This window comes from Neopsephotus bourkii, unplaced genomic scaffold (genome assembly GCF_033783945.1).
Source record: "Neopsephotus bourkii isolate Nb327-2 ecotype Australia unplaced genomic scaffold, CSIRO-AGI_Nbou_v1 NB_1616, whole genome shotgun sequence".
Classification (NCBI taxonomy): Eukaryota; Metazoa; Chordata; class Aves; order Psittaciformes; family Psittacidae; genus Neopsephotus; species Neopsephotus bourkii.
This window is the reverse complement of record NW_026902091.1, coordinates 584,895-609,039: the sequence shown is the minus strand read 5'-3', so window position 1 is coordinate 609,039 and position 24,145 is coordinate 584,895. Positions and strand designations below refer to the sequence as shown.

The window sequence follows — 24,145 nt, the reverse complement described above, 5'->3', positions numbered from 1 at the left end:
AACAGGTTAGCAAGTTTTAAACATGTTTGTCAACAGTTAATTCAGAAAGTCTGAAGTTAAAGTTGGTGCAGGCACCACAACCCTTCTGTTTTACTGAGACACTCAAAAGATCCACAGTGACATTTCCCTTTGAATTTTCAGCACATTCTCGAGCGAGGCACAATACATCTGGTATTCAGAATGACTTCCAGAGAGTCATTGTGACTTCATGTTGATTTTATGTCAACTTAAAGAGTTCATGAAACCTGTTGACAATTAATCACTAAGTAATGCTTCCATCTAAGTTGGTACAGCAATTACCAGGCCATTGCTATTTACAGCTCTGCTCTGCATTTACTTGGAATTTTTTATTTTGGAGTGGGTTTTTTTTGCTATAAAACATAAGCTCATTTGTAGAAACAAACATAACCCCCAGGCTATTTTGACCTTGGCACAAAGGAATGGATCAATTCAAACAGCACAGAGTCTTTAGCTTAAGAGGAGAGGGACTAGTGAAGGAAACACTGTGTGTGATCAGGTGTATAATAGGATAAATGAAGATAACCACAGCAGAGAGCTAAGGCCAGTGGACCCAGTATGAAGTGTCTGTTAGCACCACAGCTCCCAGCTGATGCGTTTTGTTTTCATCTCTGCTGTCAGTATACAGACAGTACACAGTATACTGCATACTGCAGACAGTATACATGTGGACAAGGTCTGTATGGCTCTGAGGAGCCATCCGTATGGGCATGCTCGTGTAAACTAGGATAAAGAGAATGTTTTGCATGCATTGGTCAGTGCAAACTAATCTGGCATCATATCATCTCAATCTACATGCAAAATACCAACTGCTTGAGCACATGTGGTAGAGCAGGTATGGCTTCTCGTGCAGCAGGAACACTGCACACTTCCATCCCTCTCCTCCAAATGATCTCAAACATTGAGGGGTTAGTTAGCACCTTCTAACTGCCCTACCAATGCACTGCATGAAAAGTATAATCATTGCAGGATGGATGAAGGATACAGAAGATAAGAGAATTGGAAAAGTCAGCACCAAAACAGGGCACAGAACTCAACAGCTAAAGCCCAGATCCCGGCACTGCCTTGTGAGGCCATTCTCACTCCAATTTATACTAATGAGTGCACACTGAAGTAAGAGTAGTAAATCTCATATGGGGTGAAACACTTTGGGATGTCTGTAGAAGGCAATGTACAAAGCCTACCATCTCCTCTTACTGCTGCTACCCTTTGGATTTCAGTTTGAAAAGTCAGATTATTGGCTGCAACTTATGGAAAATTTGGCACAAAAGTATGGTGTTTCTTTAGGATAGAACGAAGTACAATGTTCTCAAATGGACAGTAACTACTGATAGCATTAGAAACAGACAACATATGCACAGGAACCATTCCAAAATAATGCGCTTTTTTTTTTGCAAAGGAAAGGTTCTATCCCAGAGAAACTGAAGATGGATGCATTTCCAAAAGTCTCATCTATTTATAGAACCACAGACATCAGAAGTCTCTATAAATTAATAATACACATTATGTTGGACAGTCCACAAAGACATCTTCATGGCCATAAAGAAAACTTATGTGCATGAGCAGGGTATTCTTAAGAAGCAACATCAGTGCTGGCTCTTCGGTCCTCAAAGAACTGACAAGTCTAATGAGCAGTCCTTTAACAAGCATCTCTGGAAATTCCTACTAAACTTGTGACCAATTTTACTCTAAAACCAACACATTTTTATTGATAGATGCAAACAACTTTCAGAACAGGCTATTGGTCTTAAAGGAGAGAAAAGGCTGAGTTAGGAAATTCAAAGGTGTTAAAGGTGTTTCACATCACATGTGATACAGTACCTACAAATCTTGCCTCTAAGAAGCCTGAGAGGCACTTGGAAGCTTAGGTCCTGTGACATCACAGATTAGTGTTACACCACTAACATTACTCCTTGAGCAATCTGTGGAGTTCTGATGAGTAATAATGTGAACCAATCAATTTTCCATGGCTGATCTTCAAAGGAAATTGCAAGAGGAATTTAAAAGCTGCTTTGTAATGGACTAAGACCGAGTGAAACTGCAGACAGAACTGGACAGTATCACACCCTGACTTTTCTTGAAGCTGGGAGTTACGTGTGGCACCTATTTGCAGAGTAGGTCTGTGAGAGGACAGTGATAATAAACTATAGCTTGTTTTCCCAGGAGGAGAAGAAAGGAAGAAAACTGTCCCATGAAACACGCAGAGCTTGGTCACATGAATGGGACCCGAACATAACATCTACACAGCCTGTAATCCCTTCAATCTGAGCTAGGAAACATGAAACAAACATAGCACAAGAATAAAACTAAACTACTTATTAAAAGCCTACGGTGTTTCTCCTCCTCCCACCTATTCCCTTTTCAAAAACATCTTCCTTCTGTCTGTGCTCATCTCATTTGCACTCTTCTTTCACTTCAGACAGTGCTTTTTTCTTTTCTCTTTTTTTTCAACTCATTCAAAGCTCTAGCACAAGAAGAAGTGTCTGAAGCGGGGAAAGAAAGGGAGATAGATTAGCTCTGGCTGCAGTTAACAACCACTGCTATGAGCTAGACAAAGAGGCCATGCCAGGAAGAGGAGGGAGCACCTGTGACAAACTCCTTTTGGAGCTCTTCAAAGGGTGCTGGGCTGAACACTCACACTAATATACAGCTGAAATCCCAAACTGGCCTTATAAGATGTGGAGAAGGACTCCCTGATGTACTCACCTGGTCTGATTTGCACTTTTAAGGTGAGAAGCACCATGTGCTGGTAGGTCAGGGTGCCAAGTGGGTGAAGGCTGTCAGAGCAGTCACCTGCTGCTGCACACAGCTTTACTTACCCAGAAACCTATGTTGGCTAGAACACTGGCTTAACCATAATAATTAAGCCCCAACTGCAGTGACTTTGCCTCTAGGCCATCGTCGCTATTGGCCTGCCAACATAATACATTTTCCTTCCCCGGGATCACCTTTCACCAAAATGAAAACCTGCCCATGTGTCCTGTGAGGCACAAACAATCCAAAACACACTAGCAACCCGGGGCAACCCTGATAAACATGACATAAGAGAATCCACTTGGGATATTCAGAGCATGCCACTGACCTATTGGGGAATGCAGAGAAGGCAGGGGAAGCTCCAGTGGGTGCTTGCATTCAGAAAGCTGTCAGTCTTAACACCAAGAGATTGCATGCCCAGAGCCCTTTGTTTTTAGAGGGCAATAAAGACGCAAAGAGTAACTATGTGGAAGCAGCTTGTTTTTCCAGCTTGGCACAATCAAAAATCCTTCATGTAACTCCTCTGTTATCAGAAAATAGTAAGATGATCAAGCCCTCCAGTTACATACCTTATCCCTTCTTTCCCTTGCTCTATACCAAATTCCCTACCAGACCCCCTGTCATATAAGGCATAAACCTGCTATCTGGAAAACTGTGAGGCTTCTTTTTATGTTCACCCTTCTCTGAGCAGGACTTTTTTGTTTTTCAAAAGAAGAAAATGTAGAACCATAGAAAGGCCCTAGAAAGGTCCTGTCCTGGCTGCTGAGAACAGAAAAGGGTTCTTCCAGATGCCCAAACACTTGTACCCCTCTCTTGGGTCTTTGCGACCAGGGTAAAGTCGGCTCCTTGGGCAAACTTGCATTGCTGTTTCCTGATGCTAGTACACTGTGAGCAGTGCAGATCTGTTCTAGCCCAAGGAAGAGGAACCACAGCCCTTTTTACTGCACATGTCAGTACAGCTGTTCAAGCACAAGTTTGGCTGTACAAGGAATTATCTAATGCATGGAAACATTAACATGCAAGTAGGCGCTGGACAACACAGAGCATCTCTCAGATCCTCTAATTTAATGTGATGAAACAAAAGATTTCAATTAATTTACTGTATTTTCTACAGACCAGTTTAAGCCTTGCAGAATTCAGGACACACTGACTGGCCTCAGTAACACTATCAGAGTCCAGAATGCATTAGAGAATACTGACACAGAAGTTTGATTCATGTTTGAGCGCAGGACAAAAATACCATGTTCTACTAGAGACTATCTCCCCTTTAAAATCTGCCCTGACCTTGCGTCATCTGCCAGCATCCTTAAAGCCATCATTTTCTGGTCTCCTTTAGTATGCAATAGCTATGTTCTGTTACTCAGTTACATTAGAAAAGGATCAAAGACGTTCTTGGTGAATTGGTAACAGCCACAAAGATGAATTTTCTAATCTGCACAATTATCCTTCTGTGCAAAAAGTGAGGTATTGCAGTGATTATTAAATAACTGCTGCTACACTTGTATCAATATTAGAAGAGCTTCTCCCCCCCCCCAAAGTAAGTATTGTGTAGGGGTCAGGTGAACGATAAAATGTCCTATGCTGAAGGTACTCTTAAGAATCCTTATTTACTAGACTTTCAATAATTAAAATCTGCCTAAATAAATTACTCCCTGCTGTCCTAAGTTAATTATGTAAAAAAGATATCATTGTTGGTGACTCTCTTGTTTTGATGATAATATTGAGTCAGACACCTAAAAGAACAATGAAATTCAATGCTAAACAACTTATTTATGTTTGGCTTACCACTGTTATTAATAAGAACATTATTTTAGTGACTGCCTGCTGAGAGCTCAGCTACTGGATAGCAGTGGTCTTATAATTAATGTTTTCTTCCTACTGGCATGTTCTGCGACTCTCTTTATAGTCTCAGTTTTTCAAAGTACAGTAATAATATTTAGTGCATCAGAAAGCCATCGTTCAACAAGAATCTGAGCATGCAAGGAATAAGCACCACAACAGCATCATCTTGCATTTTTGTTAATAACTACCAGCCCTTCTACAATGCTTTTTTTCACTGGTTTAAGAGTTTAAAAATCAACATTCAAAACCTTTACTTGTATTTTAAAGGTAAGGAAACTAAGGCACAAAAAGAAGCAACTTAAAGCCTCCCAGAAAACCAGTAGCAGAATCAGGAGCAGAACTAACTTCTGCATTAATGCTTTCAGGTCTGAAAAAAACCCAAGGGATGAACAAGAATGGAAGGGAACCTAAATCAGGGGCTCTGCCTTAGAAACCATCCTGTATTCTCATAGGTTGTGACTTCTCAAGCAGAAGGTAGATTCTGGCAAGGCAGTTGAGGAAAACTGCACCAGTTTTGTAGTATCGCTGGTCCTTCACTATACACATGTATTCTGTATACACAACCTGTGTGTACAGAATTACCCTTGTACAAGCTGGAAAATGGCACAAAGCTGCTCCCCACCTACAACCTGTGCAGTAACAACAACACTGTTTGTGTTGTTTTTCACTGTTGGTATTGAAGAGCTTGACTTTTAAAAAGACAGCAAACACAGCCAAAAAATACCTTAAGGTACAGAGTGGAATAAAAGTTCTTAGTGTAGGAAATTATATGGGAATTGACAGCTGGCATATCCACTGTTTAAAATGTGGAGAGACTGTGCAGAAGAACATGCCCATTCGTGAATTTGTTTATAAGTGTGTGTCAGCTGCGTGATGAAACCAAAACCGTCAATGCTTAGTGAGTCAGCATGCAAGCCAGCATCAGGACTGAGAGAGTTCATAGTGTTTATAGAAAACATCTAGAGTCAAGGGGACAGGAGTAAATACATGATGTGTTTAATGTAGCACCTGGAAGTGTGAAGCCACCAGATGAAGCAAAGTCACATACTGTGCTATTTCAATGCAAGCTTCTCCAAAGACAGAGGAGACTAGGCCAGGGAAAAAAAATTAACAAAAACGATTAGACTTCAGCAACTTCCTGCTCAAGAATCTAATGGGAACAGTACCTTGGATTCCCCTGTTCTACCTCCAGTTCCGTATGCGTGCTTACGGATGCATTTGCAGTGATTTAAAGAACTGTGCTGTAGATTCGTAGTTATGTTTCTTGAAAAAAAAAGGAAGCATGGGAAAAAACTTTCACAAAATCCTTGATTGCTTAAAAATAATTAATGTAGACATACAAGAGTTTTGCCGAAAAGCATACTCCAACCCAACAGCAGAGCTGGCTGTCAAAGCAAAGAGAGTTGTTTCAGGGTTGTTTTAGTGCAACTTTATTACAGGCTTCCATTCTGCAGTCCACCTTTTGTTTTTCTCCTCTGAATTTATTTATCCAGGAGAAAAACAAGCTTTTCCTGAAGAACTTTTTATTTTATGTTCCTTCTGAAGATACTGAGAGGATTTGCTTCCCAGGAAACCACAGAGCCATCAGTTTGTAAAGGCTATTTGAGCATTTGTTCACTAACAGAGGTCTGCCGCACCAAAGCAACTGGTTGACAAACACAGGCTCCACTCCAATACAAGTAAATCCAAACAAGTCATAAAACCTCTACAAAAAAATTGAAGGGAAATCACCTAAGTGGAAGACAAGATACTGACCTCTACCAACTCCTGCTGAAGGCAGGGGAGCAGCGCTGCCTATCACTGCACAAGCACTAAGCCTAGCACAGACCTGCCTTTTTCTAGCTCTGTCTTGGGCAACCCCAAGAGCCCTGAAGGAGGCCAGTGGATGATTTTTTGGGGTGGGCAAGAACAAAACAGAAACCACTGACAACAACATCCCAGCTTCTGTAACATGCCCGAGGCTCACTGTACAAACAAGCTTTCCATTTTCATCTTCCCAATGCTATTTTTAGAGCATACTGGCAGTGCCAGATGTCTCTTTCAAAGGCTGGACTCTTCAGAGCTGGAGTTAAGATTTATAACCATGTGCTTGCTCGCCAAAGATGTTGAAGATGACAGGCCTGCGGGAAAAGCCCCCCATTGTTAAGATGACATTGTTTGAAAAGCTGTTTAGAATAGTTACTCACAGCATCTTGAGTATTTCAACGTAACAGCCAAGGATCCTGTCTGCCTGGGCACTCAGCTCAATGCTCATGGTGCTGCAGGTAGGACTGACCATCAAGCAGTCAATCAGGTTGGGCTCGCTGTCATTGCCAGCATTGGCTGTCATCTTCTGATTGGCTGTGTTGGTGCGCTCCATTTCCACATGGATCTCATTTGAAGTGACAATAGGTGGTTTGGTGCGGGATTCAGTCACGGTGGCCTCTTGAGAGACCAGATCAGGACTTGTATGAAGAAGGCGGAGAGGGAGATTAGGCTTTCGGTCACACTGCTGCTGGCATCCATTCCTGATTTCCTTCAGGCTCGGTGAATTGTCTCGGCTGAATTTTAAGAGCAAACAAATAATTTCAATGTACGAACAATAGCAGCAGAGCAGGAGAGAGCGTTCAACACTGAGAAGCCAAGATCTTTGGCAATTTCCCACTGCATTTCACCCCAGCCCACTGAATTGCTTTCTTCCATGTAATTGGATTACTGCAATCAATTCAAAACATTAAAAAGCTCCAATAGGACTCCTCGGCAGTCCCTATTCTATAAAGATTCAAGCTTTTCATTACTCTAATTGGCACGTCAGTTTAGTATAAAGGTGAACTTTCCTATCCAAGTTGTGCAAAGCTGTAACAGAATCCATGCCCAAGTATGTATCTGGCTACAGCACATGCCCAGACATTTGTCTGCAGCCCTCACGTCTGGAATTCCTGTTGGACACTAAGCAGCTCCTGTCCGTGCTCTACCATGAGGGAAGCCAGACAGGCATAAACAAACAGGAAACATAGCAGAGAGGAACCCCCAGTGTCTACTGGAAATGGCTCGTGTGCCAAGAGCTGTGGCATCTATTTTGTGGTTAGTCAGGAATCAGGTTTTCTAGAATAATGGAGACAGCATTGTGAAACCAGCTCATGTTCAGATCTGTAGATACACAGGGGTTTACACACCACCCCTCCCTCAAGACCTCAGCCTTCTCTTTGCTTTAGGTGTAACACACACTTCATCTGTCAGAAAGGGAGCAAAAAAGCCACTGCTCTGGGTAGTGCTTACTTCCCAGAGACGGTTGTTGAGCACTTTCATCTGCTGCAGGCCTGAAAAGGCTGGTTATGGTTATGGCTGCAGCCTGCCTTAGAGGAATATCTAGAGAGTGGCCAAGCTCAGCATGCAGCTGGCTGTTGAACTTCATCCAGGAAGTTACTGCAGTACTTCTGTACTGGGAAGTGACGAGCTCCTTGCAGCAACAGCACTGTCCCCACTTTCAAGCATGGGAGCTAAAGATGTGCGATAACAGGCTGCCATGTTTGCTGCCCCCAAACATGCCACAGTGAGTACAAGTGAATAAAGGTTCAGCATCTTTCAGGTTTTCAAGCAAAGAGCTTGACATACAATCGCATATTTCCAAAACCATGCATGTGATTGATCAGAACCCCCACATGTAACGCTAGCAATGAGGAGACACGCTCTCACATACCCACACCGATCTTGTTTACAGATGCCATGCACTTGGAAGTAATGTGCAGTCAGCTGGGAATTCATACTGACCTGTTGATAAATTCCTCGTAACACGAATAAATGGCTGCTAAGCAGACAGCTACAAGATTTGGCAGGACCCTGGGGTGGGGACATTGTCCAGTTGGACCATGCATGCTGAAAAACAAACACCAAGGTGACATCATTGTGAAGACTTCTGTGGGCAAAACCAGTCAGACAGAATGGGGTGCCAGACCTGGATGCACTGCCTTGGGGAAACTTCAAAAGGGCAATAGGAGAGAGTAATTTTAACCCTCTAAATCCCTTGTTTATGAAACGTATCTCTACAGTTGTACCCCTCCCCCCCCCGAAATTTCACCATGACTGAGCATTATGCAGTCTCAAGTTAATGGGAATCTCTCTAGAGAGCTCTGAGTCTCAATGCATAAGAAGAATGCACACACAGGCAAGTCCATGTGCTTCCAGTGTGCAGCTAAGCAGAAAACCCCAGCCTTATTTGAGAATTAGTTTTAAAATAAAAAATAAAATAACGAAAAAGATACTTCAGCAACATTGCCTCAAGGACTCTTCTGATTTATTTGCTGTTTGCCAGTACCAAAACGCACCAGCTACTCGTAACAGCCAGCAAAGAGATGAGCAGGGCTGTGAGAAGTAACACAGGTAAGCACATACACAGAACCTGAAATGCACCATACATTAAATGTAACTAACCTATGAATAAACTTCTTCACCACCTCCATTCCAGCATTCAGCTCATTCAAAGCCAGAATATACTCCTGAGTAAAGAGCCGCAAACGAGGGCACTTCCCAAAATCCTGTCCGAAAAGGAGAGACTCAGTGAAGATGGTGAAACATGCCTGCAATGGACATCAAAACTGGGCTTTCAAAAGAAATGAACTCAAAACACAACCAAATTCACTTTGTACTGTTGTCGTGGGTTAAGCCCAGCCAGTAACTCAGAACCACGACAATTATGCTGACAGCTTCAAGAGCACTGTGTCACTCCATGCTGAAGTGTTCTTCCCACTAATAACAGTGTGCATACCAATCCTCCTCTTTCCCCCATACCCACCTTGAAGCAAAAAGACATGTTTAGTGGAACAAAGCCCTACCTACACTTATAGTTCTTTTGTACACTTCACTTTACACCTTCATTTTGAAATGTATTCTTTTGTTGTTTTGCATTTTTGCTTACATAACTTATAACTCCAGATTTTTTTGAAATACAACTCCTAAGTAATTTTTTTACTTCCATTTTTCACATTCTATCTATTTGGGATTTTGAGAAAATGTTTCTGACATGCAATCAGTAAGTGATCAAATATAAAACCAGAGACGAGTTCTTTCTCCAGTGGTCTTACTCCAGGTACAATGTGATTTTGACAGATGAGCTGACTTTCTCCTAATCCTGAAGTCAGAAAAGCACCTGCTATCCAAAATCCCGCATCTCCACATATCACTTGCTATTTTTAGATGCGAAAGGAGTAGGATCTACTGTCTGGTGAGTGTTCCAGCATGTTTCTTCACATTTACACAGGTGTAACCTTATTATACAGCTGTTACTTAACTACAAGGATGTATATAAAGCGGTCAACAAGGCCCACTGAGGACAAACAAACCCTCCCAGTTATCCCTCAAGCAGCTGACTGTCAAAGAAGAGTCATCCTGGGAAAATAAATGGCAGGCCCCTTCCAACCTTAACCATTCTATGATCCTAACTGAAACTTACGGAAATGCCACAAGTGGTAACACCAGAGGTCTGTAAAAGGCACGATACACTCCCAAAGCACTGAAACCTTCTGTTCCTTATTTTAGTTTCAGGCATTTCTATAGCACAACCTATACGAACATTTAAAAGGTTATGCAGCTACAGAAAATTACCAAAAATGTGAATACAAGCCTAGATGTGAATACAAGCCTTGGCAGAACAATGTCTTCAAGTCTAAGTCTCACTCTTTGCTAGCACTGAATGGCTATCTGGTAACTTCACCCAGCAAAGGGACATTCCATGGTTGGTATTACAACTGAAAGTCATCAAACTTCTAACAGCTTCTGGCAGCTACAGATATGCTTGGTGCAAGGGTGCGAGACAGTGTGTGCTTCGTGTATGTTTGGTGCCATTTAATTCAATGAACATTCCTTGCAAGACAGTTTTTGCAGTTGCAATTTGTTTATGAAATTCCTCAACCCAGGTAGGTGTCCTAACTGAAGATAGAATGGAAGTCTAAGAGATCATAAAGAGGATGTCACTGCTGCCTGCTCTAAAATAAAACATCTCTCAAAGTAAGCATGATGCCCTGTCACCATACCAGGTACAGAGCAATACAAAGTCAATACTGTCTGTCCCCCAGAAAGATTAATAATAGTGCTTTTATTTTATTGAAACATTTGGGTTGAGCCTACAAACAGCTGAAACCCAAAGGTAAGGAGATGTTGCTGAGCACTCCCCAAGCAGCTCAGCATACCATAGTCTCCAGTACTGTGTGTAACAGGTTCAAAGCAATTATCAGCAAAACAAAAAGCTATCCTTGTTCTCTGAGATTTCAAAATGATAGATCAATGGAGCACTTTCTCCCTATTTTATATGTGGCTAACTGTGGAACAAAAACTTGCTGTAAATTTATTAAAGACCTCAGAGCAAATCAGCACCAAAGGTGGGAACAGACAGATAGGTCTCCTGCTCTAAGTACACTGAATTGCATGGGGCCTCCTAAGGTTATGAAGTTTACTGCCAACAATACTGTCCCCCTAAAGGATAACTTTATTTACATGCACACACACATTCTATTCAGCAGTACAGAAGTCCCTGAAGAGCAGTAAAGTGCCCAAATCCACTCCAATTAATACATGACACAGTAAATTCTCTGACTGCACACTGCGGTATAGACATGTTGATTTTCAATCTGCAAATGTTAAGTATGGTAAATATACCCAATTCTCTGAAGCTAACCAAATACAAGCATTACGCTATGCATTTACTTTTTATTTGAGACCCCTCAAGATCTCTGGATGCTTTAAAAAAAAAAGTCAGTCTGGAATCCAAGAATAACATTTACAGAGTATTTCATTGAACACTACAGAATATTCAAAAACGTTTACGTGTCTGCAGAGTGCAGGCACAGAGCCAGGACTGTGACCTGTTTGCCATCTTGGGCTTTCTACCTAGTTGTGTAAACTCAAGGAGTTAAATAATAATACTGTTATAAAAGTAAGAAATATTAACTGTTTTCTGCTAGGGTCATACTATACACAGCAGGATAGCAGGTGGTCTCTAAAATTACCTATCAGTTAGTGAGGAGAAGTTGATTGTGTAGTTACAGAGGTTTAAGATCCATCCTTGAGATCACAGTCAAGTCAACTGCCTTGAATATTTTGCTATTCTTTGCTACACCATTGTGAAGTGAAATTTCTGTAACTTAAAAGCTATGCCAGGAAACGTGTCCTCATCCACAAAGGATGGAGGGCTGGTAAACACTCAGACCTTCTTAGGAAAATAATATGGATCATGTAAGAGTATCTTCAGAGTTAGGTGGAGAACACAATGTTGCCATGGCAGTCTCCTGCATTTATTTCAATCACTCGCAAGGAACTGGCAATGTGAAGAGAGAAAGCCTGGGAGAGAGTAATCATAAAACAGCAGAGTACACAACTCCTGGACTAACGAAGAAGAATAGCAGAAACACATGAGGACATTCAGGAAACCTAGGTAAGAACTCACTGGACATGAGCCTAAAGAAAAATGGAAGTGCACAGAGCTGGGAGTGTCTTAAAAAAAAAATGTTGAGGGCCTCGGGTCAAAATCAACAAAGTCCCTACTCTGGTTTTATTATTTAATGGATTTTAAACCACTGTAACTACAAGGATGCCACGCAGGGAGTAAATAAGGAGCAAAGAGCCACGTGGGAGAGAGCTGGGACTGCATATACTGGCAATGCTGCCAAAGGAAACATTCCTCAAATCATGGCTTTGCTTAGATGCTTTTACAAGTCCCACTGATTGCTTATTAGTTCTGCCTTTACAATGCAACACATGATTGCATGCAGCATTCACTCTTTGAGGGGTTAGATTTTGGTATCACAGTGCTTTGATCATTACAGGCAATACAACTTCTAATTACAAAAGGTATCACAGCAAAACTTTCCCAAACTGGAGAACTCCTGTAACATGCACTCACCATGTTGTGTTTGAGAATCCTCTGTACCACTGGTGTGAACACTTCAATCACAACCATGGACCGCGGGCGCTCCCGGCAGTGCTGTAATGAGCAACAATCATTTTGTGAGCTGCAGAAATCATGGAAAGGGGTCTCCTCTTCACACCCTATGCATGGATTACACCAAGATTAACAAGATCCAAGGGCTAAATTAATCTTTCCTCGGATTAGGGTACTTGTAATGCTGCTCCTTCCTATATATTTGCTGGCATCCAATGGAAGATTATCATGGGAGCTCATCAACATGAGTCCCTTTCCCTGCTGCCCACTCTCCACAAAACTCACTGGATGTTGTATTCTGGGGAATTTTACCCATTTTAAAACTTGCCAGCAGTTTTAAAAGTAAAGGGATTGGGAAGAAAAAGATAGGTAGACATGGGCAGCATAATGGCACAGACCTCCTTTCCTTGGGATCCAGATTAAAAATCTGTGGTGGACCTTGGAGGGTACCAACAAGCCAGTCTCCCATCACAGGCTAAAACACACAATCTTAATAAATCAATCAGAGTAATTTAGGTTGGGATGGACCTTTTGAGGTCATCTGGTCCAACCCCCTGCAATCCATTGCCTTGAGTCTGAGGCTAGATATGACCCTAAGACTGGCTTAATAAAATGCAACAGTCAGAGGAGTTTCTGAAACTTGACTTAGATTCTGTAGGAAGAAGCTGATGATTAGTAACCCTGGATGGGAATTATAAATAGCATTCAGAATGTACCCAGTCATCAGTAAGCAAATTTAAGCTGACACACTAACAGGCCTAGAAGAAAAGTAGTGTTTTCAAATCCAAAAGCTCTGCAATCCAAAGTACTCAGAAGTTTATGGAAGCGAATGCAAAATACAATACAAGCATGGATTTACCAGAAAAGAGTCCTTATAGTTTTCCCACTGCCATTAACCAATGACATAATAACATTAGGGCTGAGTTATGCATCATATTACCAACTCATCTGAACACAGTGACTCCAATGACTTTTGCATTAGCTACATAGAACATGGAGTAGGACATCTGTGGTAACCAGACTGAGGTGTGGGAGTCTGAAGCTTTTTACTCTCACAGAGCATCACAACTATGCAGTCTGATGTACAAAGAGTATGGATCTATTTATCATAATGGTGCTGTTAAATATTTGGTTGTTGACCAAAAACTAAAATCAATTTGGGCCCGAGGTAAGGCACTATAGGAAAAAAACAACCAGCCCCTCAAAGAGCTACACTCATAGACAACTATGAGATTTCAGAAAGCAGAGCTGTTCTGGTACCTTGCAGAAGAATTCACAGAGGTCAGGAGGAGGATGGTTGTTTTCCAGCAAAGGTGCAATTGCCTTTAGAAAGACAGAAACAGAGAAAACAATTTAATTAGAGGATTGCAACTAGAGTTAGCATTTCACAGAGAAATGTTTTTCTTGCGGGGAAAAGATTACTTTTTAAAAGGAAGGACAAAAGTATCAACAGAGAAATGAAAGATGGGTGGGTTTGTTTTATATGTGTGTTTATTTTACATGTAAGCTCAAGCACACCTTTGCTATGCATCCTCTGTAAAATCTTGCCTTTAACTGTGTCAGTGCAAATATATAACACATCACAAAAGGAGCACAGTTTTTATAATGGTTTAAATGAAAACAGGAGCAGGCCAATTGCTTCAGGATGTAATACAACAAGGATGAATCAGGCTCCCTGTTTCAGTTACATCTCTCCAAAAGACAAAAAAAAAAAAAAACCACACATCCTTACATCCTTTATGAAAGAGTTCAAGCTCTTTTTGTGAGAAATAAGTCACTACAAGTACCATAGCACTGTTCTTACCTTGGTTGACACTATTCATCAAAATCAAGCAATCTAACTTTGCAAGTTGAGATTAACTATTCCTTCTCTGTTGCTACGCAAACCAATGTGCTTATGCTTGGTAAATACATTAGAGGTCATACCTGCCACTGAGGTTGTAATGAACTTATGTTGTTGTTACTTCCTTGGTAAATTAGAAAATGGCACTAGAATAATGTATTCTCTCTACGTGCTAGTGCCTTTGGGCTCTTCCAGTCTTGAGCTAAAGGGATTCCTAGGACCCATTTAAAAAGCAGCTAGCACATTTTGTATTAAGCAAGTGAATGCCAGATATTTTATCTGGATGGCATCTGGAGTTTCACTAAGGCAGCCTGCTTTGGTTTTTTGTGCTCCCTCCTGTCTCCTTAAGGGTTTCAGCCCCAGCGGCTCTGCTTACAATGACCCTGTTTCACAAAAGACACTTTCATGCACAAATAGGTCAAGATTAATACGAAACCCAAGCGCATCTGCAAAGATCTGTTTTGGTTACACACATTTGTGAAGTTTCTGCTCATTATCATGTGCTATACTTCTGCAGCTGTTCACTCTTCCTCTGGTGGTGGTCCAGCAACAGTGGTCTGATGGGAGACTGGGACACTATTCAGTGAGACTAGAATATCCTTGCTCCCCATCCAACAACACCTGAGCTAAAGATCTCCCTTCAATCCATCTTTTGGAGTGTTTGCTGTAGGGCCTGCCATATCACAGGAGTCATGTGCTGCGAAACCACCCAAGTGTTCACACCAATCTGGTATCTGCTGGAGGATCACTGCATCACGGATGCAATTGGCTGGTTGTCAGCCTAAGGAAATGAGCTTTACTGTTTCAGCCCAGTCTTTTCTGAATGTAGGGAATAACCACAACAGACACAGTCAAGTGGGTCATGACTCTGCCTGTAAGGTCAGTGTGGAACAGCGACAGCACAAAAGCACACTGTATTTTCTTAAGTGTGCTCTGGGCAAAATCAGAAACTTGCTGTTCTGCACTGCTGAGTTGTGGCAACATATGCTTCCCCTTCCTTACCAGGAAAGGATCAGTTGTAATATTGATCTATTCCAGCACCATCTAGAGAAGGAAATCTGGTTCCATCTGCATGGTAAATCACTGTGTACTTTCAAGACACTACATAAATACATAGTACTAGCAATACTTCCTGAGAGTAGCATAGATTAGCTGTATAACAGTGGTAAACTCTGAATGCCCATAAACTGCCATGTCCTTAATGGTTCAGGCACACCTACAGTAGGGCAGGACTTGAAGCCATCACTCAGAACTGATAAATAATGTAAGCAGAAAGGTCCTTTGGAAGACCCCTGGTCCAACCTCCCTGCTCGCAACAGGGCCACCTTGCATCTTTCATTAAGAAATCCTTCCCCAAAAACAACCAGCTGTAACTGGGGCCTGAATTTCCCTTGGCAATAGAGTGAAACGAAAGCTGCAGCAGATCTTGAAGAAAAGTAAAAGCCACTTCAGAAACTCATCTCAGTGACTGCTTCCGGCTAAAATGGTACCTTATGCTTATTAAAACTTATTGGTACCTTATGCAGTCACATCTAGTGGCAGCTACACACCACCTTGTCGTTCTGCAGAAAGAGTCATGGGGATGAGGTAAGATCAGGAGCTGGTGAGGTTTTCGATTAGATTACCACGAAAATCTCCTGGAAGTTGCCAGTGGCTGAAATTCAATTACAGTGATGGGAAACCAAGCAACTTTCTGATCAATCATTGAGATTCTGTATTTTGATGCACAAAAAGATGACATTCGATCCTCTTATTTCTGTCTCTAAATATATGCAAACTACAGAAAAGACTTGAGGAAGATATTTGCATAAATCAAGTAAGCAGGGGGTTAAACTGCAGTGCCATGTACACATATCCACACTACATAAACAATCACTTGCTCACGTACCATCAGCAACGGAGACATTCTGTATACGGTAGCGTTAACCCCTCAGGAAAATCCTAAGCCTGAAGGTTTTATAGGGCGGATCTGGAAATCACGTTTTTTGACTATGTGAAGTACATATATAGAAGTGAACACGGCAGAGTGTAGTCTAGTAAGGACATCATTTTGGGAGATAATTAACCCTGAAGGTGCTGTGCTTGACAAGGATACATTGTTGTTAGCCAGTTATGAAACAACAGAAATGACAAAACCACACAAATCACAGTAGAACAAATTGGTTTGATCCTGCCTCAGTTTACCACCATCGGTGGAAATGCTTTCGTGTTTGCCTGCTTCACTGGGGCAGAAGCAAGCATTAACAAAAGTGTCAACAAACCGTACGGATTTGTCCTTGGATTTTGTCAGAAAGATACTCACCACAATAATGCTCTCATGGTCTTGAGTGGTTAAGTTGTTGTTCTGAAAGAGTTGAATAGAAGAAATAAATGAGCAAAGAGTACTCTCAGTTGGCATCTCTGCGTACACAGTCTTCTTAACTACCGACAGCTAAAAGAAAAAGGCTAAAGACGTAAATTGCTTATTTTCAGAATAAAAATCATCACCTTGAAATCATTCTCTTAAAAAGAGGTCGTATATTATGAGGACTTGTGAAAGCTTCCGTTTTTCCCTCAGCACATTAAGATTCAAGTCATCGGAGCCATGAAAGCTGCGCACAAACACCAGGATGCCAGAGCAGGTCTTAATCAGTTGGAAAACTGAAGCTAGAATACATTTCTCAGAAATGTTTTCTTAAGACCAGCTGTATATTTCTAAGAAAATAACAGAAGGATTGTTGTGGTGCTGTACACCATTATGTTCGTGGCAGACTAACTGCTGCATTTTTCCTGAAATTCCTAGTATATACATTATTGCTACACGAATTGCCACCTGTAGAAACGAAGACAATGGAAGTCCAAGGGAGTTTTGTCACTCACTTAAGACATGAATCAGACCCATGATAGATTTATCATAAATAACCAAGAGAGAAACACAGCCAAACAAAAAGCCTCAAGAGAAAAGTGTTTTGTCTTGTTTCTGGAAATCTACCTAACATAGGTCAAAATCTCCTCCTCCTCAGCAAGCACAATTTCCACTCAAATCAGTAAAAGTCAGAAGCAGACTCAAAGGTAGAATTTGGACAGACCATGCTAAAATAAAACTCACCACAAACTTCTAACTTCTGTCTCCCATCTAAATCAGTGACTGTAGTGATAGGACAAGGCATAACAGGTTCAAACTTACACAGGGGAAGGTCAGGTTAGATACGAGGAAGAAGTTCTTTACTGTGATGGTGGTAAGGTGCTGCAACAGGCTGCCCAAGGAAGTGGTAAATGCTCCATCCCTGGCAGTGTTCAAGGCCAGGTTGGACAGGTCCTTGGGTGACATGGTTTAGTGTGAGATGTCCCTGCACACCAAGGGGTTGGAACTGGATGATCTTAAAGTCCTTTCCAGCCCTAACTATTCTATGATTCTAAATGCAGCAGTGTTTTACAGCACTACTGAGGTTCATACCTCTGAGAGCAGCTTTGAGACAATCTCCAGTGGTGCCTGGTGAATGGACTCATCCTGAAGGGGAGACGACAGCGCCATGTCCACCAGTGTCCTGATCTCCTTCAACACCACCTCCCAGCGGCCTGGGTTGTCGAGCACTTTCTTGTACTTATAAATCTTTTTCTGCAAGAAAAGTGAAAGGGTCACACTGACAACACCATCAACCCCTTGAAACAACTGACTGGATATGTGCTTCCTACATGCAACTGTCAAGGGGGCTGCTTTGTATTTTGGGTTTTGTCTTTTCTGACTACTGAAAAGGTGTACTTGAAACATTAAATGGAAAAGTAAACTGTATGTCAATACCAACTTGTTTTGTGGAAGCAATGAAAAACTGTGATTCCCTTTTTATATTTTAATGTAAATTTATAACTCCAAAACATTTTTTCTCCACCATTTCCTCTTGTAAACACTTCATTCCTCACGATTATAACAGATACCAGCTAGTGCACTGTTTCCAAAGCTGTAGGTCCTTTTAAAGAGAGGTAGTCATAAAGAAAGCAGGAGAGAGAAAGGCCATCAAAGCATCATTCTGTAGACACTTTATTCTGCACTGCTAATCGATGAATTCACATTCAGAATGAATTAAAATCAGTGTTATCAAAGTGCAAAATCCCAGTAAACCCACAGGCTTTCTTTTTCCTGTCTTGATCCTGAAAAGTCATGCTGTCATCCTCCAGTTGTAACAAACTTGTGAAGTCTCCATGTTTTTCATGCAACAACAGTTGTACTCTGAAACACTCCTGGCTGCCCGATCCTATCTGCCCCACTTCTCTGCAAGCCCCTGCTTTACATCTAGTCATGCCCAAGCTATTTCACTGATTGCCCTGTCCACAGACCAGCAGAAAACAATTCTTACCTCCTCAGCAGCCATGTTTCCACAAATGACTGGAGCAGAGGCTGCTGTGTATTATAAATAGTGCTCTTTAGCGAAAACCCACCCTCCCAAATCCCCAGAGGGGGCTTGATGCAACTCTTTGAGTTCAAGGAAACCATGACGAGCGTTACGAGGCCACTCCCAAAACCAGCCCGAAGGGTACAGTGGAACCAGGAAAGGTTGCCAAAGCAGTCATCGGCCCCTGGGACTGGTAGGGAAGGCGCTCTGCTGTTAGAGGACAACAAGTGCCAGGACCACAGCACTTGGTTCAGTTCACATACCCTTCCACTCACTGCGATGTGTGAATATGGCCCTCTGGCCAAACCGCAGTCAAGAAACCTGGAACGATCCAGTTTATGAAACTACGAAGTCTGGGCACTTCTATATGACATGAAACTATTGAGTGTTTAGCGCTAAAATTGGACCTTAAATTCCTAGGCAGCACTTCCAGGAAAATCATAAAAACTGCCCATGTGGTGCAGATTGAAGCTTGCAGACATAGCTGTGCATTTGGGGCTTTCAATAGCCAGTGCTTATTACACTTTGCAAAGGGTCAGCCTGCTCTGTTTTGTTTTGGCGCTTTGTTGCTTCTTGTCATTTCCCCTCCGCTCACAGAGGGCAGCCCCAGCAGGAACCATACGAACAGACTGGCTCACTGTTTATCAGCTACTTCCTTCCCACCATGGCAGCAGATTTAATGCTCAACACAGGACACAGCCACCTCTGTACCCTACCTGAAACATGAGAGAACAATGCGGAAAAACAAAGATTTCAGATGCCTTGCGTTTGTCAATGTTGTTAGAGGATGGGAGAAGAGAGTGGCACTGGGCTGACATGTCCAGGCTGATAAAGCAATCCAATTATCTTTTTAATTAAATTCATGCACGTACAAAAGCATGCTGGCAGAAGTTCACACTTTCAGTGCATTTTAAGCCACTGAAAAGCTAGAGGAACATAAAAACACATGCTGCAGACACTATCAAATGTGTTTGGGATTTCAGATACTGAGCAAAAATCTTTGTACTGAACTCCTTGGGGCAGTGAGGGTTGCCAGTGTTTTGAAGCCACCGGCATTACTTCTACCATAATCACAGATTTTCTTAGAATCTTGAATCAGAGTTGAATTTCTATTATAGTGCCTTTTTTTAGGGTCTTTTTTAGACCATCCCCAGCACTAAGTAAAATCTAAACTTCAAAGCCAACCAGCCTTGTAACGTGACGCAACTCCTTTCTGACTAATTTGAGGACACCAAAGCAAGCTAGCTCCTCTTCCATGCTGAAATTTATCCCTTGGTCCTGTACCATGAAGAAATCAAACTCAAAGCAGAATTCAAAGCTGGATGAGAAGCAGGAGCTGGGGGGCACAAGAGGTGGAGGACTGGGTTACTGCATCCCTGCCTGCTACGGGCTGCCCCTTACTGCTGAAGGAAACCCTCTTGCCCAACAGGACGCTGCTCAGACAACCCTATCACAAATATCTTTCTTCCACTGTCAAATACACTCTTGCCTGGGGGGGAGGGAGCAGTAGGGGAGGTTTCCTTTCCCCTTTAGATACGTCCATTAACAAAGTTATGATGATAATGACGTACATAAAAGAACAGACAGCAGGAGCTGTGCTCCCTGCTACATATGAGAGACCTAAGCTACTGCTCAGACCCGGCAGACAGTGACTTCAAGGGAGTATTGGGGACAGCTACCTTTGCAGACCACTGCAAGCAGGAAATCCAAAGTAATCAGCCTCTGCTTCATGCTTTCAGCACAAAGGGCTGTGCCTTACCGAGGTACTGAGCTGTAATCTGCGAACGGCATTGCAGAAGTCTGGAATGATGGTGGGAAAGCAGCGGAAAACAAATAAATAAATGGAGGAGCCATCCCCAAGAGGGTTGAACTCTGCTGTCCTGAACCTTTGCCCATGGTTACGCTGCTGTTTTTCTCAGCAGAATGGTTTTCACTGTTGAGCGCCTTGCTGAAAGCCTCAATTAAAGCTTGAAACCTATCAGTCGGCTACAGAAGCGATTTGCTGTGTATCAGCAAGCACTTAGCCAGCACCAAGCCATCTGCTCTATTCTACCTGTGCTTACTCCAGAGCAAGCAGAAACAACAATCACTCACAGGCTTAAAAGCAAAGCTGCCTGGTAAAGACCCATATCTGAGAACAGGCATGTCAATACGTGTGAGGAGTTCGTTCCCCCTGGATGTAGGTGTAAAAGATGCCTTCAGTTGCTGAAAATACTCACACAACATTCATCATTAATAGCATATACTAGACAAATACTGGGGTGGGAATCCAGTTTCTCTGGGATTTCACTAAAAGCAGCAGCTCCTGTGACAATTTATGTGAGTGAAAATAACACATGCCAACTTGGAATTTGACCCTCCTAGTTACTGACCAGCCAGAACCACACAGCTAGTGTCATTCCAAAATCTTGCTATGCTGACTTTAAAAGCAAAACCACTGAATTTAGTAAGTACCCAAAAGAAGCAGCATGGGGAACTGAGTGACACTGACAGGGGATCCTTCATTCTCAAATCACTCTAATTAAGTCTTGCAGAAACCCAAAGACTGAAGTGCCAATCCTCTTTTAGAGAAGGAGTCCACATGTGAAGAATTACTTTTCCAGTGTTATTAAGCAAGCAAATGTGACAAAACTCTGCAAGCAGCAGTCTTTGCCAACAGTGCTCAAGAGCTCCTGAAGACCACCGTGAAAAGAAAGTTTAGGAGAGCCTAGGAAACTTTCAGCTTTTTTAAGTAACATCGTTACATGTTTTTCAATCCCATAATAGCCTCATTCTGTAGCTCCGGCTCAAACACCACTTCCATGGACAAGATGATAACACCGATGTAGTTGACATCTAGGAAAAAATGGACTCTAATGCACAAAATTGGATGACATGGAACAACTGCCTTTTTCAGCCCTAGCAAGACCTTTTATGTTAGGCACATCTCCAAGCACCTGATACAAAACGGGCAAGAAATTTAGCCCTCTTTATGACCAAATTTCATCTCTGCTTTGTTACTAGTGGTCAGGAAATGTTCTGTGCTCTCGGGAACCTATTTGCCCGTCAGCAAATAATATCTTCATTACATTAAAAGAAAGAATTAATCGCCAACCCTATCCCAGCGCAGTGTATCAAACTAGCTCACTGATCTTCAGCCCTTTACCACACAGCAGCACGCAACTCATCGCTTCTTCACTGGGGAAGCTGGAGCTACTGCAGGCGCATACGCTGACTCGGAGGCTGCGTGTGCCAGCAATTGTTTATTTCTTGCTGAGCAACGAGGGCAGTTCCAGCAAAGGGAAAGGTCAGCCTCCCGCACAGAGGTCCTCCCCAGCTCATCACGGCGATGGCTGAGCCAAGCTAGTGTTACAGCTTCGTGTTGATGGCGCTTGTGTTAAATGGAGGTGCCTCTTGATAGATGCGAACATACGGAGGGGGGAAAAAAGCCACAAAGAGCAACACCAGAAGGGTCTTCTTCACTGTAGCAGCATGTATGTTAAAATGCTGCACCACAACAGGAAGAGTTGCTTGTGATGTTCAACAGACATGCTTGGTTCCTCCTATAAAGCTCAGGAGCTGCACCATGTATTCTTGAGCACCACCTGCTGGTATTCTATTAACTCCTTACCTTCATGGAAACAGATGGCATGGCATCCCCACGCCATGCTACATCCATGTTCCGCTTTTAACACTAGCAGGCATCACTTCTTTCCCAGTATTCTGAGAAATACGCAAGAGTAAGTTGTTGCTAGGAGGAGTTTCCCTGATAGCCAGAGACTGGCTTAAATCACTAGGTGGATCCACTGAAAGCCTTCTGAACTAAGCTCTTACCTGCAACGTTTACCAATATGAAGAAAAAAATGCATCTCACCTGAAGAGACTAGGTCTATAAAAAGTCTCATTCCATGCACAGGCCTGGGGCCAAGATAAGCTTATAGAAGCTTTTCCCAATCAGGGAATCCAGACTGCTCATGCTGTATCCGTACTCTTCATGACCTTCTCAAGGTTTTGCACGAAAGACTCTTCCTCTAAAACAGTTTCAAAACAGCAGCAGCAAACTTTTGCACTGTACCATGTTTTCAAATCAAGGCATTTTCATTTTAGCCAAATGCTAAATGCTGAAGTACATCAGCTCCTTTGCTTTGGTGGTTTCTCTAAATGCAACCAGTTTGGTCAAAGCTCACTTGCCTGCAAACTCCTTGCCACAGGCCAGAGAACTGGGGGGAAACATTATAAGCTAGACATGTCCTGATTCCCACTCAGTTAAGGTCTAAATAACACTTCATTTTTTGCCAATTCATGTAAATAAATACCCTGATGAAACCACCGTTATTTATTGCACTGAGACTGGCACCCATGAATTATGCCCTGAATAAATATATCAAATGACAGTCTGTGCCCTGAACAGCTCACGGTCTTGATGATTTAAAGCAAGGAGAGACAGAGCAAGAAAACCAGGCTGTTTTCCTTGAGGTTGTATGGGAATTCAGGACCACAGCAAAACTGAGATACTCTCATTCTCACACCTCCATATTAATTGCCAGCTCCTAAGGAAAAGCACCACCTTAGGGCACTGGGGCCTTAGCAAGCAATCTGAATGTTGATACCTACCCTGTTGCTGTGCTTCCCCATTAACATCATCTTCCCTGACCCCCTTTTTCAGCCTACAATCATACATCTATTTTTCCCCAGGAGTCTCTAGCACCTTGCTCCAGACCTCACTAATATCCAGGAAGGGACCCCAAACACTCAGACTGCACTGTCTCAAAGCCAACAGAGTTCAGTGGGTTCAGCAAGTGGTGACGTGGGTTCAGCTGTTACTAATGCACTACTGGAACAGATACTTCCCACAGGCATGGAGTTTGTCCTTTGCTCAGATGCCACTTGGACAGTACCACTGCAAAGTAAAGGAATGCTGAAATAAACAAATTTAAAAGGATGGAACATGGATGAAACACATTTCTGCCTGGACCAAGTGCAAAGTGGATGGGGGAGCAGAGGGCTCATAGGGCAGCCTCCTCACTTGCCTCCCAGCATGACACTGTACAGCTGCCATAATAATGCACTGAAGAACTTGCTCCTGAAACTCACTGTGTATCTAATATATATATCTCCATTTCCTTTGCACAAGGGTGTCACCTAACTGACCATCCCTTTGGGCTTCTGCTCTCCCATGTAATGACTACTGCAAAGATACCATTCAGCAACAAGGTAGGATGAGGGGATGGGAATGGAAGGATATTCTATCCAAGGGAAAAAAGGAAACTAATAGCACTGGGCAGTGCTATTCACTGAATTTCAGAAGACCTGAGATTTAAGAGGCTGAACTGAAGACAAATCTGCATGCAAAATGTGTGCCCGCCCAACAGGGAAGGGAAGAGGGTGTCTTTGGCAGACCTTCCTACTACTAAGCAGAGAAACTAG

The 24,145-nt window shown here is 42.5% G+C and overlaps 1 protein-coding gene across 3 annotated transcripts in view; it reads right to left on the bottom strand.

Moving 5' to 3' along the window:
* CMIP (c-Maf inducing protein) overlaps positions 1-24,145 on the bottom strand; it is a 142,208-nt gene that overhangs the window by 16,607 nt on the left and 101,456 nt on the right. For all 3 annotated transcript variants that reach the window (XM_061372796.1, XM_061372795.1, XM_061372797.1), the window contains 7 exons: positions 17,806-17,967; positions 16,672-16,713; positions 13,787-13,849; positions 12,488-12,568; positions 9,025-9,128; positions 8,365-8,469; positions 6,801-7,154 (listed from right to left, as the gene is read on the bottom strand). In XM_061372796.1, coding sequence (XP_061228780.1) covers positions 6,801-7,154; positions 8,365-8,469; positions 9,025-9,128; positions 12,488-12,568; positions 13,787-13,849; positions 16,672-16,713; positions 17,806-17,967 — 911 coding nt within the window. The remainder of the gene's footprint in view (positions 1-6,800; positions 7,155-8,364; positions 8,470-9,024; positions 9,129-12,487; positions 12,569-13,786; positions 13,850-16,671; positions 16,714-17,805; positions 17,968-24,145) is intronic.